Here is a 19,312-nt window from a genome sequence, read left to right as displayed (position 1 = left end):
CAGTTCCAGAAAAAAATAAACACTTAATGAGACAACACATTAGATGTTAAAGAAAAATGAAATGATAAGAATGTCTTTCAAATAAATTTGAAGTGAACAGTCATTCAGATGCAACATTTATTCCATCTTGAGCCCTGCTCCAGCATTTAGTGTCTGATGCAGCAAACTTCATACCAAATTAACCAAACTGCAGAATGAAAATCTCATTTCATAAACACCCTATTGCAGAATTTACAGTAACAAAAGAAAGATATGTATTTTGAATCAATGTGTGATATAACCTTGGATGGTTCAGGCTTTTACAGTCTGCCTTTTAAGTCATGATGCTGCACAAAAAGTTTTAACTTGTCAGGAAGGTTCAAACAAAATGTTATAAAAAGAGCATAGTTTTCTTTAAGTGTTCTAAAATGTCTTAGTGTGAGGTGCATACAGCCAAAAATGAAATATTAATTATTGTGAAAACTATTTATAAATGTTTTTCAGTGCACCAAAAATTAGGCATTGTCCGTTATTTCTATTTCAGGAAAAGTACAACAAAATGAATGCTCAAAACATAGCAATAACTTTGAGCCCAGTTTTGCAAATGAGCCACCGACTGCTTACAACATTGCTGTGTCACTGCCGAACCCTCTTCCCCGATATCAGTATTGTCAAGTAAGTTATGGAGAGATGAAATGGATTTTTTTTCATGAAATTACATTTGATAAATAACTTAAATAGATTTTTAGATAATGCCTTTGGACTGAAATACGAGTACACAGATTTATGATTTACCTCAAAAATACTTGAGGAGTGAATCATAGTGCTCCTAAAGATATTCAAGCTTCCAATTTTACTGGCCATACATTTAGTGGATCAACCCAGATATTCTAACAAGAAACTTTTGTAGTTAATGCTCTACAACTTTCAGATGATTCAGAACTGATATATTCAGATTGCCAGAAGCTGCTACATTGGAAATTTGTCTAAAATTTATATCCAGTTTCAATCACAAATCATAATCAGGTCAACATAGTGTTTACATATAACATAGAAGAGCAATCTAGCTAGCTAACAGGCAAGCAAGCAAGAAACATAAGCAAAATTACATTATAGAAAGATATAAAGAGAACAAATGTAATTAGACACAGAGTGATACATTTGTGTCATTAGTGGAGCATTGCTCAAATATCAAAAATTCAAAAGCAACTCATATTTATTATTGTTATTTATTTGTGTGTGTAAATGTGATGCAATCTGATGTAGTGGAATCATTGGGATGGTGGGTAAGTATAGGACCTAGTTAGTTACAGCACCAGTTAGCACCATTTTAGTGTGGCCATGTATAATGTTTGTGATTCAGACTCATTGCAGAACAGTGGAAGGTATTCACGATGTATTACTCGATTACTCACCCACACTTTCTGCTCTCACCAATGTCAACCCCCTTCCTACCTACCCCTCCTTATTCCCTTTCCAGTTCCCCTCCCCAACTCTCCATGCATGGTACAGATATCTAAGGGAGCTTGACAGGTGTGTACTTTACATTTCCAATGAATAGTAATAAGTCTGACAGAAATTTATTCAGTAATTAAAAATAAATTTCCTTAATAATTTTTGGGGTTGTGTTCACCACAGCTACAGCATTTAATAAAATATCTGTGTCCCTGGGTTTTACCAAATGTCAAAAACTCAGAAAACTTCCCTGAACTTGCCCCACCAGTCCTCTATTTTTGTAATGTTACAACCATCGCAGTTTAGTGCAACAGTGGAATTTTGTATATCACTAGTAAACCTGGAAATGTTTCACAATTGCTAGGCATACAGGGTGTTTAGTAATTCCCATTACAAACCTCTAGGACTTGTAGAGGGGACTGAGTAGACAATACTGTATTTTGAATTGGACACCATGTCTGGAAACATACCTTTCCATGCTACAGCTGTTTGAAAACATGTTTGCAGGGTAGGTATGCAACATGGTAGTCATGGTAGCAGGTGCTTACATAAGATTGGCTTATATAATTTGACATCCATCCTACCTCTCTGACTGCTTCGAGCCTCACTCATTTGTCTCTGAGTGTTAGAGCAACATAGTTGAAACACATTTGCAAAATACACTGACATGATCCTCCTGTATGGCGAAGCTCATGATAATGGAGGAGCTGCTCATCACCTTTATCATGATTGTTATCCACAACATATGAGTGCACTGCATACCCTTTCCACCACAATTATGCAATGGCTTAGAAAGGCATACCTTCACCATCAGCAGGTGTGTCTGTGGTGCTCCAAGGAGACGCCAAACACCAGAAGTGGAAGGTGCCTTAGTGCATTACGTTGAAGAGAGACCATCAACGAGTACAGGAGCAATTTTTTTGGTTATTAATGAGTGGAATTATAAAAAAATTACTTGTAAAAGTGGTTGCATTACCAATATGTTTTCAAACGGTTGTAGCACGGAAACAGTGTTTTTCAGAAATGGGTTCCTGTTCAAAATGTTATGTTCTCATCCCCCTCTACCCCCCCTGCGGGTCCGGGGTAAGAATAGGCCCGAGGTATTCCTGCCTGTCGTACGAGGCGACTAAAAGGAGTTTCAACCGTTTCGGCCTTCCATGTGATGGTCCCCCTTGGGGTTTGACCTCCATTTTTCTAAATTTCTACAGAAGTACGAGCCTTTTGGGGAAGGACACCTTACGTGGTGTACCACTGGTCCTAAGTGCACTCAGACCTTGGCACTCAGCAATGCACCGGCGTTGTAACCATACCCACTATTACTCAAATTGGGCCTAAACGCCTTTTGGGTTGTCCCAGTTACGCCCATAGTGCGTCTCCATCTGCACCAGCGATCATGATGGACTTTCCATGGCACCAGAAATCCAGCACGGTAGCCAGCCCGTTGTGGTGGGGTCGTCATGTACCCTCTAGGTTGTAGCCCCCTGACAACACAGGGATCGTACTGCCGATACCTGAGGTGCACCCTCCCCACGTCGGCCAAGGAGTAGATGTCCGTCTCCTTGGGGCATCAGGACTCCCGGCAATGGTCATCCTGCCAGGTGGCCCTTGCTGCGGCTGGGTGGCGCCCGTGGGGAGAGCCCCTGGTCGGAGTGGGTGGTATCGGGGCGGACGTTTCGCAGATGAAACGTCACCATGTATCGGGTCGCTCTGCGCCCGAGTCTTTCAAAAGAAAAGGTACCGTTTCTAGTTCTGGTTCTCCTGCCCCTTCCCCCTTGGCCACTCCATGGGAGGAGGGACAGGCCCGCCGGCTTGGAGCGAAGTACTTCCCCCGCTATTTGGTCTGTTCTCGAACCGATGGGGGGACATTCGCCACCTCCAAGCCCATGTTCTTTGTTCAGCACATTGAGGACATCTTCGGGGAAATCGAGGCTCTCAGCAAGATGCGTTCAGGATCCGTTCTTATCAAGACCACGTCCGCCACACAGTCGGCGGCGCTCCAGGCGTGCGACCGCCTAGGGGACATCCCAGTCTCCATTGTCCCACATCTGGCACTCAATAGGACGCAGGGGGTTATTTTTCATCGTGACCTCCTGCTACAATCTGATGAGGAGCTCAGGGCCAACCTGGAGCGCCGAGGCGTGCATTTCGTCCGGCGAGTCCAGTGCGGCCCCAAAGACCGTCGCATCGACACTGGGGCCTTTATCCTCGCCTTCGAGGGGGACGTTCTCCCGGAGAAGGTAAAGGTAATGTGCTACCGGTGTGACGTGCGACCCTACGTTCCGCCTCCTATGCGCTGTTTTAGGTGTTTGCGCTTTGGGCACATGTCGTCACGGTGTGAGGCTGAGCCCCTCTGTGGCGATTGTGGACGTCCTCTTCGTGAGGAACATACATGCACCCCACCACCTCGGTGCGTTAATTGTCCTGGCGTCCACTTGCCTAGATCCTCAGACTGCCCCGCATATCAGAAGGAGAAGAAGATACAAGAAATCAAAACTTTGGATCGGCTGTCTTATTCTGAGGCCAGGAAGAAGTACGACCGCCTCCATCCCGTGCCATTGACCACTTCGTTTGCCTCAGTTGTGTCCACTCCTTCCGCGGTATCCTCACCCCTCTCCTGTCCCCCCTCTGCCTCCTCCGCCCATCAGGGGGTTCTGCCTCCGCCTCCCAAATCCCTCCCTTCCAAATCCTCCTCCCCCGTGGCCCCCACCCCCTCTGCCCCAGGGGCCACCCTTCCTCCTCCTTCTCCCCACACGCCACCTGAGAAGCGATCCTCTTCTCAGGCGTCCATCGGGGAAACATTCCGGACCCCGGCTTCCGAGGTCCGGCGTTCCAAAACGGACCCCGCGCGTGAGGACCTTCTTCGGGTCCAGCCCACCATCCCTGTGCCTCCTCGGCCTTCCAAGAAGGCCTCCAAGAAGAAGTCTCTATCCCCCTCTCCACCCCGGCGCATTTCGACTGACGCTCCATCCGTGAGTCGCCGCTCCCGGCCGTCCTCAGTTTCGCCGGGACGCTCTGCTGCCAGGCGCTCAGCTGGCCTTTCGTCGGCAAATGATGCTGCCCCTCCTACACAACCAGGGACAGCGGCCACAGATGGCAACCAGTCGATGGAACCGGATCCGCCTCCCGTCGGTTGTAGCGTTGTTCCCTCGCAACCTGGCCCTCTGCGGCCGTCGAGGTGACCAGCTCTTCCCCCGTCTCGTTCCCCCAACTTTTTGACTAGCGGTGGCGTTGTTTCATTGGAACATAAGAGGTATTCGATCTCATCGGGAGGAATTACAACTGCTCCTCCGCCTGCACTGTCCGCTCGTCCTTGGACTCCAGGAAACAAAGTTGCGCCCGACTGACCGTATTGCCTTTACCCACTATACCTCGGAGCGGTATGACCTCACCCCTGTGGACGGTGTCCCAGCTCATGGTGGGGTCATGTTGCTCATTCGGGACGACGTCTATTACCATCCCATCCCATTGACCACCCCACTCCAAGCAATAGCTGTCCGCATTACTCTTTCTGCTTTTACTTTTTCAGTTTGTACCATCTACACTCCACCATCGTCTGCTGCTAGTCGGGCTGACATGATGCACCTGATCGTTCAGCTTCCCCCGCCGTTTTTATTGTTTGGCGACTTCAATGCCCATCATCCCCTTTGGGGCTCTCCTGCATCCTGTCCAAGAGGCTCACTCTTGGCAGATGTCTTCAACCATCTCAATCTTGTCTGCCTCAATACCGGCGATGCGACTTTCCTCTCGGACTCCACTCATACCTACTCCCACGTGGACCTCTCGATATGTTCTACCACCCTTGCCCGTCGGTTCGAGTGGTATGTCCTTTCTGACACCTATTCGAGCGACCACTTCCCCTGTGTCGTTCATCTCCTGCACCACACCCCATCCCCACGTCCTTCGAGCTGGAACATACTGAAAGCTGACTGGGGACTTTACTCATCCCTGGCGACCTTTCCGGACCACGATTTTCCCAGTTGTGACAGTCAGGTCGAATACCTCACGGCTGTTATCATCCATGCTGCCGAATGTTCCATTCCTCGTACTACTTCTTCACGTCGCGTTTCCATCCCCTGGTGGAACGAGGCTTGTAGGGACGCTATCCGTGCTCGACGACGTGCTTTACGCACCTTTCGCCGCCATCCTACGTTGGCGAATTGTATTGAATACAAACGACTCCGAGCGCAATGCCGTAGAGTCATCAAAGACAGCAAAAAAGCTTTTTGGGCCTCTTTCACCGGCTCCTTTAACAGTTTTACTCCCTCTTCCGTCATTTGGGGTAGCCTGCGCCGGCTGTCGGGCATTAAGGCCCACTCCTCGGTACCTGGCCTGACCTCAGGTAATGCGGTCCTTGTTGATCCGGTGGCTGTCTCCAACGCCTTTGGCCGCTTTTTCGAGGAGGTTTCAAGCTCCGCCCATTACCATCCTGCCTTCCTTCCCAGGAAAGAGGCAGAAGAGGCTCGGCGACCTTCCTTCCACTCGCTGAATCTGGAAACCTATAATGCCCCCTTTACTATGCGGGAACTCGAACGTGCGCTTGCACTGTCCCGGTCCTCTGCTCCGGGGCCGGATGCCATTCACGTTCAGATGCTGGCACACCTTTCTCCGGCGGGCAAAAGCTTCCTTCTCCGTACCTACAATCGCGTCTGGACCGAAGGTCAAGTCCCCATGCGTTGGCGTGACGCCGTTGTTGTTCCTATACCCAAACCCGGGAAGGATAGACACCTTCCTTCTAGTTACCGCCCCATTTCTCTTACAAGCTGTGTCTGTAAGGTGATGGAGTGCATGGTTAATGCTCGGTTAGTCTGGATTCTTGAATCTCGACGGCTACTTACTAATGTCCAATGCGGCTTTCGCCGCCGCCGCTCCGCTGTTGACCACCTCGTGACCTTGTCGACATTCATCATGAACAACTTTTTGCGAAGGCGCCAAACGGTAGCCGTGTTCTTCGACTTGGAGAAGGCTTATGACACCTGTTGGAGAGGAGGTATCCTCCGCACTATGCACAGGTGGGGCCTACGCGGTCGCCTGCCCCTTTTTATTGATTCCTTTTTAACGGATCGAAAGTTTAGGGTACATGTGGGCTCCGTATTGTCCGACGTCTTCCTCCAGGAGAACGGAGTGCCTCAGGGCTCCGTCTTGAGCGTAGCCCTTTTTGCCATCGCGATCAATCCAATTATGGATTGCATTCCACCTAATGTCTCAGGCTCTCTCTTTGTCGATGACTTCGCGATCTACTGCAGTGCCCAGAGAACATGCCTCCTGGAGCGCTGCCTTCAGCGTTGTCTAGACAGCCTCTACTCGTGGAGCGTGGCAAATGGCTTCCGGTTCTCTGAAGAAAAGACGGTTTGTATCAACTTTTGGCGATATAAAGCGTTCCTTCCGCCATCCTTACATCTCGGTCCCGTTGTTCTCCCATTCGTGGACACAACTAAGTTTCTAGGGCTCACGTTGGACAGGAAACTGTGTTGGTCTCCACATGTCTCTTATTTGGCAGCCCGTTGTACACGTTCCCTTAATGTCCTCAGAGTTCTTAGCGGTTCATCTTGGGGAGCGGATCGCACTGTCCTGCTTCGCTTGTATCGGTCCATAGTCCGATCGAAGCTGGATTATGGGAGCTTCGTCTGCTCGTCCACTCGGCCGTCCCTCTTACGCCGGCTCAACTCCATCCACCATCGGGGGATACGTCTTGCGACCGGAGCCTTCTACACTAGTCCTGTCGAGAGTCTTTATGCTGAAGCTGCCGAGTTACCGTTGACCTACCGGCGCGACGTACTGCTGTGTCGGTATGCCTGCCGGCTGTCGTCTATGCCCGACCACCCCTCTTACAAGTCCTTCTTCGCCGATTCTCTCGACCGTCAGTACGGGTTGTATGTGTCTGCCCTGCTGCCCCCCGGAGTCCGCTTCCGTCGCCTGCTTCGACAATTGGATTTTGCCCTCCCTACCACCTGCAGAGAGGGTGAGAGCCCGACACCACCTTGGCTCCAGGCTCCGGTTCATATTTATCTCGACCTCAGCTCACTCCCAAAGGAGGGTACTCTGGCTGCAATGTATTGCTCACGGTTTGCCGAACTTCGTGCTCGACTTGCCGGTCACACCTTTATTTACACCGATGGCTCCAAAACTGACGATGGTGTCGGCTGTGCCTTTGTCGTCGGGGCCGCCACATTTAAATACCGGCTCCTCGACCAATGTTCCAGCTTTACGGCCGAGCTTTTTGCTCTCCATCAGGCCGTTCAGTATGCCCGCCGCCACCACCATTCATCATATGTACTCTGCTCTGACTCACTCAGTGCTCTTAAGAGCCTTGGAGCTCCCTATCCGGTCCATCCCTTGATTCAACGGATACAGCAGTCCCTCCATTCTTTCGCTGATAACGGTGGTTCTGTCAGCTTTCTGTGGGTTCCCGGACATGTGGGAGTGCCTGGGAATGAGGCTGCGGATGCTGCAGCCAAGGCTGCAGTCCTCCTGCCTCGGCCAGCTTCCCATTGTGTCCCGTCATCCGACGTTCGTGGGGATGTCTGTAAGAGGCTTGTGTCGTTGTGGTGGGATGCTTGGGCATCCCTCCAAGGAAACAAGCTCCGGGCAGTAAAACCGCTACCAACCGCTTGGACAACATCCTCCCGACCATCTCGGCGCGAGGAGGTCCTTCTGACCAGGTTGCGGATTGGGCATTGCCGGTTTAGCCACCGCTACCTGCTCTCCGGTGACCCAGCCCCGCAGTGCCCTTGTGGTCAGGCATTAACAGTGCGCCATGTTTTATTGTCGTGTCCCCGTTTTAGTCAATTTCGTGTTGTCCTGTCCCTGCCATCTACTTTACCGCATGTTTTAGCTGATGACGCTCGAGCAGCTGCTCGTATTCTGCGTTTTATAACTTTAACTGGCTTGTCCAAAGACATTTAATCTTTTTACTTATTTTGTCTGCATCTTTGTCGGGTCCTTCTGGTGTCCCCTCCATCCCCTTGAGTTTTACCAGATTCCATGTGCTCTAACAACAGTGACTGGGCGCTAATGACCTCAGCAGTTGAGCGCCCTTAAACCCAACAAAAAAAAAAAAAAACCCTCTACAAGCCCTAGAAGTTTGTAACAGGAATTTCAGAATTACCTTGTATATGGTAATATGGGCTATTCTTGGGAATTGTGTCAGGATGCAAGTTTTGGCTCCTCACTGCGACTTCGCCCGCTTTGAAGGTGTGGAACTTGAAACTGTAATAAATCATGAAGAATATGAATGAAAAAGATTGTTTTTTTTTTTGTTTTGTTTCTATTATGTCTTTTAAAATTTTTATACACAGTGTGATTACAAAATAATTATTTAAATAAAATGAATTTTTAATATATTAAGTTCTTAAATCAAACTAAAAAGTATAAAATAATTTCTCATAGCCTCATATGGATTTGTAACCCCCACCCCCCATATAGTGCTGAAAATCTGTGATTGTGAATTTTTAATAGCTTTGAAAATACTTCACATGCAATAGATTCCATCCCTGATATGAGTCATGATGCATTCGCAGACATCTCATGCACACTCAGGTGCTGCAAAGTGATATACATATGGAACAGTTTTCACTGCATCAATATTCGTATGCTGTACTTCATTGAACAGATTGTCACAGTGAGAGAAAATCTTCATCTTACATGAAACTCTTTGTCACTTAGCCTTCATTATTGACCTGTAATCATTGCCAATAATTTTTCCTCTCCACTTAACTATTTCCTAGTGGAATTTGTATATAATGGTTGCACTCCTTGATTTGAAATTCTACCTGATGGACTGAGGACACGTAAGAATGTGCCGTGTCAAAAACAGTTGTGCACTTAGAATACTGAGAAAAAGTTAGAAATTCTTTTCAAGTTGCTGAAAATCCACACTTGCTTATTACCTCTCACACAGTGTTCAGCAATTAAATATAACTGATTTGCATAGAACTGAATAAAGTGAACATTTTATGGACTCTACTTTTGAGGTCATTTGCAATGAAAACACTGAGCTGTCAGTTTCCAGGTGTTTCATTTACCTTACTTTCATTTTATCTAGCTCAATGAGAATAGCTACAGTCAGGTTGTCTGCAGTGTGACTTTTTGGTTGTTCAAAGGAAATTAATGTCTCTTTATTTTCTCAAATATGTTATACCACATTATTAGGGACAGTTGTGATGAATTTGCACAGGTAATGGTTTCATCAGGTTAGATTGTGAGGAAATATGTCTTTGATGGTTGATTCCTGATTCAATTGAAGCATACATCATATACTGATTCCAGGAATTAATTTTGTATTGTTCTAAACAGACTTAAGAAAACCCATTTTTTAATTTTTCCTTGTGTTGCTATAAGATGCCACTTAGTTCTGTCATTAGACCAACTAACCTGTGAAAAATTCCTTGGTTCTTGAAACTTCCCGTTTTGACTCCCCCACCCCTTTTCCTTCTTCATGCAAGATGCTGTTCCAGGATCAAGCTGTCACTTCCAGTGGTGCACTTCCCCATTGCCATCCCCTTTGCACCTACCACCATCCTCCATTTGCCTGCTGCCTCGGGCCCCAGCAAGGCTTACTCCTGCACTACTGATGAGAAGCCCGTGGGTTCTGACTGCCATACTACATCTCCATGCCTCTTCCACCTCCTTGCCATTGGATGTGGCCTTGCATCCATCACTGCTGGTGGGCCAACTATTGCCTCAGCATTTACACCCTACCACCCCTCTGATGGAGCCAGCAGTGATGATGTTGTCTCGTTTGGTGCTTGGTCAGTTTCTGGCTTCCGGTGCTCTCTCCAGTTCTGCATAGTAGGTCACAGCCCAAGCCTAGCCATTTTTGGTCCTACATGGCTTTAATCAGGGATGATGGGTTTAGACAAAATTAACAGACAGACAACACAGATGGATGGATGGAAGGAGGCATATGAGCTGGCATTAGTAGCGCAGCAGGCTAGTGTGGACAAGTGCCATGGTGGGCACAGGTAACACTTTGTATGGGTGAACCTGCTGATGGAAGTGTTTACCTATGGGCAATAGTAAGTTGGACAGAGCAATTCTAACACTGAGTTCAACCACCGTGGACCTCGCCTTGTGACTTGTGCTGTTTCCATGTGCTCAGTCATCAGCCATTCACGCCTGCTGTGTGTTATGTTCATCTTCATGCGTGTCTCTATGTAGTTTTGGATTTTTTGCTTTCCTGTAGATAGAATTTTTCATTTTCTCCTGCGCAGTTCTGTTCACCAGGTTGTCGAGCTACTGTTGGTCCATAGAGAACCTTGAGCCAACAGTGCTGTTTAGTACCATTGTCACAGTTGTGCAGATAATTAACTTAGTACTTTCACTGATTGTATATTATTTCTGTACATCAAAAATTATGTTTTATAATTGCCATGACTGTAATGCCACCTAATGGCTTTCTCCACTTCATGGTATCACTATACTGTAAATCGGTTTGCACTATCTTGTCATCACTGAAGGTTGACTAGATATCATGTATTCCTATTGACATATCCATTTGGGTTAATATGTATTTCTGGTGAGTGCTTTATATCAATGTGTGATGTATATTTTGTGGCATTATCATAATGTTCCTTTACTGATACCGGTTTATCAATTTTTTGTAACCTTTAAAAATGGTGAAAGCCGAAACAGGAAAGGCATAATAAGTGAATAAATTCTGTGCTCAAGACATGTAAAAGTGTTTGAGTGCAATCAGTGGCTGTGCCACTGTTGAAACAGAATAATAGCAGTTCTTTTCAGATACACATAAAATTTAAAAAAATGGTCTTCTTTCATATTACCCTAATTTTATAGCCATTTGTTTTCTGTGGTAGTAGCAAATTGCCATGCCCATCAAAAGCTACCTCAAGAGAAACATAAGCAGTTACAACAGCGGAATATACGATCACTGCAGAATATTTAGTCATTTCAGGCTTTGGCATAATGTTTGAATTGATTAGATGGGCCAATCCCAGTAGTACTGCAACACCGGACCAACATTTCTTCTCTCTTTCACTCTTATTTAGTCTCCAGCTAAAAATCAGTTCACACCTAATTTTTTTTTTGACATTTCTGTCACAAAAACTGAAGTTATTGAAATTTCCAAATGGATACAACTTCATAAATCAAGATTAGTACAGTTTCCTTCATATTCTGATGAAATGACATAGTGTAGAACATGAATAAATTTGTGAACATTCAAATATAAAGAGAGCTTTGACTCAAATGTTCTGTGCATATGTGGTTCTCATAAAAAGTACATAAAATGTAAGTGCATAAATGTAATCCTGACACCCACTAAATGAGTTTCTGGTGGCATTTGATAATGAGGACCTTGTATCTAATTGTTTACTTTTCATTATTAGTAATGTTTATGAAATTCATTCTAAGAAAATGTACCCATTTTCATATGAGCTGTACACTAGTTTTGTAAGTTAAAACCACTCAGTTTAGAACATGGGACACAACTCAAGTGAAAGAGGTACAATATCTCATTTGACATCCTGCTTTTTTGATAACTTTATCAATGTGTGGGTGAACACTGTACATGTGTGCAAGCAGATACGTGCCGCCGCTGAGTGCCGGGAGCCCAAGCCTTCCAGACACAGTGCCTGCAATATCAGTTGAACTTGCAAAGCAGGAGTCATTACTTAACCACATTCATCAACAAATGAATGCTGGTTATGTGTCAAAGAGAAATGAGGAACAACTCTGGGAGGTGCAAAGGCTAATCACACAACTCAAGGTTTGATAATATACATTTTACTTAAAGACTCCTAAAATTTAAGAGAAGTCAATATGGTAAGTGATTATGACTGACATGTTAGAAAACTATAGAAAATGTTTTGTTATTTATTCAAGTTGCATTAAAATCATATTTCCTGAGTTCATGACCCCGAAAGGTCAGAAGAGCAGCTTTTTTAAGCTCTCATGGCATCTCCAGGGAGTAGGTAGTTCTGTACTAATTAGAGTGCTCAGTTTTAAATAAGGATGGCTTGATTTGGAAATTATTTGTAGAGTACCATAGACAGATTCTATCCAATGGTCTGCTCTTATACGAGCATAACTCTTTTCACCTTTCTCACTTTCTACAGCATGTCCACATGTTCCTCTTTATTTGTTCTCAATTTGTTCATTTTTTCCCCCTCAGTCTGTGTATATTTTTCATCTTAGTTATTCACTTGCAGTATGTTTTGACTGATATCTTTTCTGTTCTCATCACATGCTAATGTCAGTTATAACTCACCATCTACATTCTTCTCAATGGAAAGATTCATTTTTTAAAGTGCAGTTCTGGAAAGACTACAGAATACTTGTCTCCAGTTACCTAAGCAAATTCATTGGCCTCAAAACATTTTCATAGATGGAGAAGTCAGAGAAGGCAGAATATGGAGAACAGGTTGGATGCTCCAGCAGTTCACTCAGTCTGGGCCACTTTTCATACATTTGGTCTCAAAGAGTTGCACAGTATTCACTAGTCATTCTCTTACCCTTCACAAGATAATCAACAAGTAGAATCCCATTTACATCATAGAAAATACTGGCTGTTTGTTTGCAGCAGATGAAATGGATGTTGCCTTTTTTGTTCAGGTTTCTCTGGCTTCTAATTGATACTTTTATTCCAGGTAAAACTGATAGATATGATTCATCCACAGTAACTAACATCAATTGGATTAATTTTGAAGCAGTGCAAATATTGCTGACAAATTTATTTTATTATTTTCTGTAGCTCATAATTCAATCAACTTTATATCCGTCTTACACAAAGCTTTCTAATAGTCAGTTATTCATGTCAAATGTACCATACTCTTTCTTTTGTTACACCTATGGGATTATCTATTTTGTACACTATTCAGTGCTGACTGGCCAATATTACATTGTGGACTTTCTTTTCCTCTGTGGTTGAAGTTTAGGAATGTCCCTTAAATGGCTCTTCTTATATAAATTCAACTAAACAATTCTCAACTTCTGAAAAATGATGAGTTTCCTATGTTTATATGCTGTTCAAAACAAATAATTTTAGTGTGGTGCTATATCTGCTATAACCCAGTGTATTAATTTGAATGAAACAAACAAAACTGTTCCATATATCAAGTTGTCACTTCACATATTATGTAACATGTACCAACATAACAAAAATAACATTTCATTTCATTGTTATCCCTGTGATGGGCCAAGAAGTTTTTGTTTTGCCTTTGGATGGCTACTTAGGGAACAGTAATTGCACAACTATATGTAAATACTATTCATCTAAAATTTACCTTCACTTTCAGTAGAGAGAATGCCGCTTTAAGAGACAATCTGTGTAGGAAGCCCACTAAAACTGATACCATGTCATATTTCCAAATCTGTTTCAGAACAGTACCGTTCATAATACAACCTCTGATTTTGATGTAAACCAAATGCAGTTGTTGTGGAAAATAAATCTATAATTGTTCAATACACAGTAAGTGACCCCAACACATAATAAATATTTCACTGAGAAATTTTCTGTTTACCATAGTGTGTGTGTGTGTGTGTGTGTGTGTGTGTGTGTGTGTGAATAATAAGAATAAGAAGATAAGATGAGATATCTAATAGTAATTTATTGTTAAATAGCTTTGTCCCTCTGACTTGCTGCTGTGGTTGCTGCTCAGATTTCTATAACATTTATGAAAAATGATTATAGAGAATAGTTTAGGTGTGTTGTCCACATCATAGATTCCTTAAGCTCACTGTTTTATTAAGCTCAACAGCACAAAGACTAGAGTGTGTCTTTATTTATGTCTGCTCCTTTCCCTGGCTGCCAGGAGAACACAAGATACGGTTGCCTCTCTTTATCTTCATTCATTTCACAACAAATAAAACTTGCGTTTAGTTTCCCCAAAAACTACCCAGGCCATTTTTATTCCTCTGTTTGTTTGTTTTGCTGTACTTCCAGTTGCACTTTCAACTGACCTAAATATACGAATTCATCGACTGATTCAGTGTCTTCGCCGACTGCTGTGGCTGAGCGGTTCTAGGCGCTTCAGTCTGGAACCGCGCTGCTGCTACGGTTGCAGGTTCGAATCCTGCCTTGGGCTTGGATGTGTGTGATGTCCTTAGGTTAGTTAGGTTTAAGTAGTTCTAAGTCTAGGGGACTGATGACCTCAGATGTTAAGTCCCATAGTGTTTAGAGCCATTTGAACCATTTTTTAAATGTCTTCATTGTCAATTTGTACAATTTTCTTTTTGAGTTGTTGATTATATATGAACAGTGGTTCCCTGTTTTACAGCATATCTATAATGTAATGTTTTTTTATATATTTTATTATATAATAGTTAATTTTTAATTTTGTCCAATTTAGAGAAAACTGAGGACTGTTCAAAGATCACAGGAAATGAATCATGGCCAGAAGAGCTTGGAGGAGAAACCGCCAGAGGATGAATTCCATATTGACTTATCACTACAGAAGTTCCATTCATGTTCAGAAGATGATACAGTTGTTGGCACAACTGCAGTTGTAAAACAAGAAGCAGAAACACGCACAGTGAAAACTTCACCACCAGCATCTGTGACTATTGATGACATTGATGGCCGGCAGGATCAAAATGTAACACAGAATCAAGATCATACAGCAAATGTTTCAAAATCACAAGCAGCTGCTGAAGATGTAGACACTGATAATGATGTCAAGGAATCAAAAGGAGCAGATAATGGGAAGAATGCAGAGAAAAGACCTCATAACCAAACAGGTAACATTTGAATGGTTCTTTCTCAATATCTGTTGAAAGTCACACAGGTGTGCATCTCATCTGTTTTATACGAGGCGTGTTTTTTAACTAAGTGCCATTTTGAAATTAAAAAAAGACGTGCTAAGATATCTCAATAATTTGTTTTTAAATGAAAGCTTGTACCTTAATCTACATACTGACACTATTACAGTCTGATTCTTCCTTGTTTTCTGAGTGTTTAAGATGCCTCCGATAATCGTGAGTTCCACCGACTGTGAAGTACGGGCTGTTATAAGATTTCTTAGTTCTAAAGACCTAAAAGCGATTGATACTTATTGTGAGATCTGTGCAGCTTACAGAGAAAACAGTATGAGTGATGGAATGGAAAGAAAGTGGGTCAGAGCACTTAAAGATGACTGCACAAATGTCCATGGCGAACAACGGAGTGGGCGTCCTTCGGTCGTTAATGAAAGTTTGGTGTAGAAAGTGGACAATAAGGTGATAGAAAACAAATGCTTTATGATTTCCTACTTGCGGGATGACTTTCTTAATGTTTCTCGTAGTGTTTTGTATGGCATTGTGACCGAGCACTTGAATTACCAAAAATTGTTCACACATTGAGTACTGAAAATGTTGACGGATGTGCACAAAACCAAATCTTTAGAGGGCACATTGACTTTTCTTGAGCAATACCACAATGACAGTGATAATTTCGTAAGCCAAATTGTTATGGGCGATGAAACATGGGTGGCCTACGTCACACCAGAATCAAAGCAACAGTCCATGGAAGTTGAGCAAGGGCATCGTTTTGCTGCAAGACAATGCCCGTCCGCATGTGGTGAATCAGACGAAAGATCTCGTCACATCTTTTCGATGGGAAACTCGAGATCATCCTCCGTACACCCCCAATCTTGCACCCAGTGATTACCAACTGTTCCCGCACTTGAAGAAACACCTGGATGGTCAGCGTCTTCAAGATGATGATGAAGTCAAAACAGTGGTGCTGCACTGGTTAACAAGTCAGATGGCAGACTTCTATGAGGAAGGTATTCAAAAACTGGTACAACATTATAACAAGTGCCTCAATATTGATGGAAATTATGTTGAAAAGTAGATTAAGGTACAGGCTTTCATGTAAAAATAAAATTATTGAGATACCTTAGTACGTATTTTTTTTAATTTCGAAATGGTACTGACTTAAAAAACTGTTGGTAGTACTATTCCTCACATCTTGCAAATGCTGAACTTGAGACACCTTTCTAGATGCACAAAGCATTCAACTAGTGATGACTGCTGTGGATCATAGTAATGTGAGATTCGCAGCTCATGGAAATAAAGAATTGAAGAAGGTATTGAAAATGCAGATCTCTCTTAACAGCACCCTTTGTTAACCCTGGATATTTGAGATCAGATAACCCCAGAAGCCATGAAAATTACCATAGGTTTGTAATATATTCATTGAATTGCCTTGACATGATGCAGAAGAAGTTTGGTGGTGGGAGTCCTGTTGAATTTACAAGTCCCTAACTGAGTGTTGTAGGAGCACAAATGGCTCCAGAATATCTGCCAGCATGTCCCGTATCATTTATATGTGAAGGATTCATGTTTCATTTCATGTAATGATTCTACTATTGGCCTGAAGGGTATACTGAGTTTTGATTTGATTAGCTTCAATAAATAGTCCACTACAAAGACCCGTGGCTTTGACTATCTTTCAGCAGGCTTTAAAATGAGGAATATCCTCGCACCTAACCTGTGAAATATCCTGGACCATGCTCTGTCATATGCATCCACGTAGCACAACCCATTTCAGGCATATCCTATCCTGTCAGAGGAAGAGTCACCTACAAACACTGTCAGGTCATCTACTATTCTGTAACTTCTGCATCTCCTTTTATGTGGGCATGACCACTAACCAGTTGTTTACTGAAATGAATGGCTGCAGCCAAACTGTGACCAAGAGTAAAGAGCACTTAGTGGCACACAGGCTGCTTCACAGCCTTTCCACTTTCCACTGTTTCATACTCAGCTCCATACCTATCCTCATACCTCTATACATCTACTCTCACTTTTTCCTTTGCAGGTGCTCTGTTCTTTTGTACCATATCACCACTCCCTCCTCCACATCATCATGTGCAGCAGTGCAACTGTCCCTGCCTGTGCCAGGATGGGCACATCTGTGTGACATTCTGTGTCCCATTTCCTTGTGGCTTCTCCCTCTCTACTGTCAGTCTTCCTTCCCTGCCTCCTTAGTCCTCATATCCACTCTACCTGACACAAGCCCTCACCACAGCTGGGTTGCAGCACCAGGCCAGTGTACTCACACATACCTTTGTTTTTTGTTAGCTTCAATCTATCCTTATGCTCTGCGGTTCTCAGGCACACTGCTCATTGGGAAATGGATGATAACCTTCACTCCAGTGACCATTTACCAATCCAGATACATCTACCAGACAGAGAGGTGCTGAAAAAAATTTAAAAATGCCACTTAGATGAGTGTTCAGCAAGGTAAGCATTGTACTTCCAACTGGATCTGTTAGAATTTGGAGAGAGTGTCTAGTATTGTATGCATCATATCACCAAATGATTCACCACACCACTGATGCTTCCATGTCAATTTGGGAGAGCTACCAAGAGCATGTGGCCCTCTATTGCGATGGCAAATGCCATTCTGCTACTATGGCAGGTACATGGCTCTGCTTAGGCCCAAATGTGCACAATCTTATGAGAACCTGGTAGCTTTGAAATGGTGGGGGCAAAAGCCATTGTAAAATTAGGGAGAGCAAAAGATCATAGGAACAGTTTGTAAAGTTGTTCCTCTAAACCACTCCTTGTGTGAGAAGCCTGTAGGAAGATTTTAGGGAGAAGTGGAAGTGTCCTCTTAATTCTGTAATGATTAATGGGAGTATCTCAATCCGCAAAAGGTGCATTACACGGACCACAGCAAAGCACTTTCCTCAAGTCATTGCCACTGTCAGCTAGAACCTGGCTGTCCATTTGTACAAGTGTTTACTGAGAGGGACTTCAGTGTGACCAGTGATGAAGTTTATAACTGGCTCCACTATATGTACAAGCCGGATTTAGCACTGTCTGCAGCATGAAACACAAGGTATCAGTAACTGCACTGCCAGCATGTGTGACTGTTAATGATATTGGTGACAGGCAGGATCAAAATGTAACACAGAATCAAGATCATACAGCAAATGCTGCTGAAGATGTAGAGACTGGGCAAATGCTGCTTAAGATGTGGGGACTGAGAATGATGTCAAGGAATCAAAAGTAGAAGATTACGCATTGAATGTAGAGAAATGTCTCATAACCAAACAGATAACATTTGAATGGTTCTGTCTCAATATCTGTTGAAAATTACACATATATTCATTAATCAGTTTCATACAAAACTGTGACATAGTTTATAACTGTCCTCTCTGTGTTTACATGGTGAATTTAGCATTGTCTGCAGCATGAAGCACCAGGTATCAGTAACATCCACTGCAGCACTTCACTGGAACTGATGAGGAGATCCTTCCTGAACTTTTTGACTTAAGATGGGACAATTTCCTGTAACAGGGAAGAAGGCTACTTCAATTCCACTTATTATGCCTAAGAAGGACAGGAATGCCGAAGTAGCTATTGTGTTGCAATCACTAGCTGTGTTAGAAAGACCTTGAAATGGATGACCAACCACTGCCCTGTCCTATTTCGATTTTAGAATTCAGATAGTTCCTTAGTCGCTTTCAGTGTAGAGACATCATCCAGCATTGATCAGCTAACCCTGAAAGAGGTGGCTACATAATAGGTTTTCCTATATAAGCATCACCTAACAGTTTTCTTTCCCAGCCAGTCGAAGGCTTGTGATAATACATGGAGGCGTTATAGCCACATACAGCTCCATACAAGATGGATTCTGAGACATCTCCCTAATTTTTTTATAGGTTTTCCTCTCGCCATGCTAATTTAGATATCAAGTCAGAGATGTCCTGTCGGATCATTCTATACAAGATGACTGTGTCCCTCAAGTGTGTGGCCCTGTCTTTAATAATTACACGTAATATTACATAAGGCGTCCAGTCAAGAGTTCTTTATTTCTGGATGACTTTTCAACTTTAGTTCATCTATCACACTTACAGAAAGTACATGCCAGGTGACAATTATGAAGCTGGAGGAATGGGTGCTAAAAACTAGTTTTAAAATAAAATCTTTTACA

General features: G+C 43.5%; 1 protein-coding gene across 3 annotated transcripts in view; it reads left to right on the top strand.

The window, feature by feature from the left end:
* LOC126188329 (ralA-binding protein 1) overlaps window positions 1–19,312 on the top strand; it is a 122,475-nt gene that overhangs the window by 82,426 nt on the left and 20,737 nt on the right. For all 3 annotated transcript variants that reach the window (XM_049929927.1, XM_049929943.1, XM_049929935.1), the window contains exons 8-10: window positions 524–654; window positions 11,974–12,157; window positions 14,739–15,126. In XM_049929927.1, coding sequence (XP_049785884.1) covers window positions 524–654; window positions 11,974–12,157; window positions 14,739–15,126 — 703 coding nt within the window. The remainder of the gene's footprint in view (window positions 1–523; window positions 655–11,973; window positions 12,158–14,738; window positions 15,127–19,312) is intronic.

This window comes from Schistocerca cancellata, chromosome 1, assembly GCF_023864275.1.
Source record: "Schistocerca cancellata isolate TAMUIC-IGC-003103 chromosome 1, iqSchCanc2.1, whole genome shotgun sequence".
In the NCBI taxonomy this organism is placed as follows: domain Eukaryota; kingdom Metazoa; phylum Arthropoda; class Insecta; order Orthoptera; family Acrididae; genus Schistocerca; species Schistocerca cancellata.
Note: the sequence above shows the minus strand (reverse complement) of the source record. Positions and strands in the feature narration are given on the sequence as shown.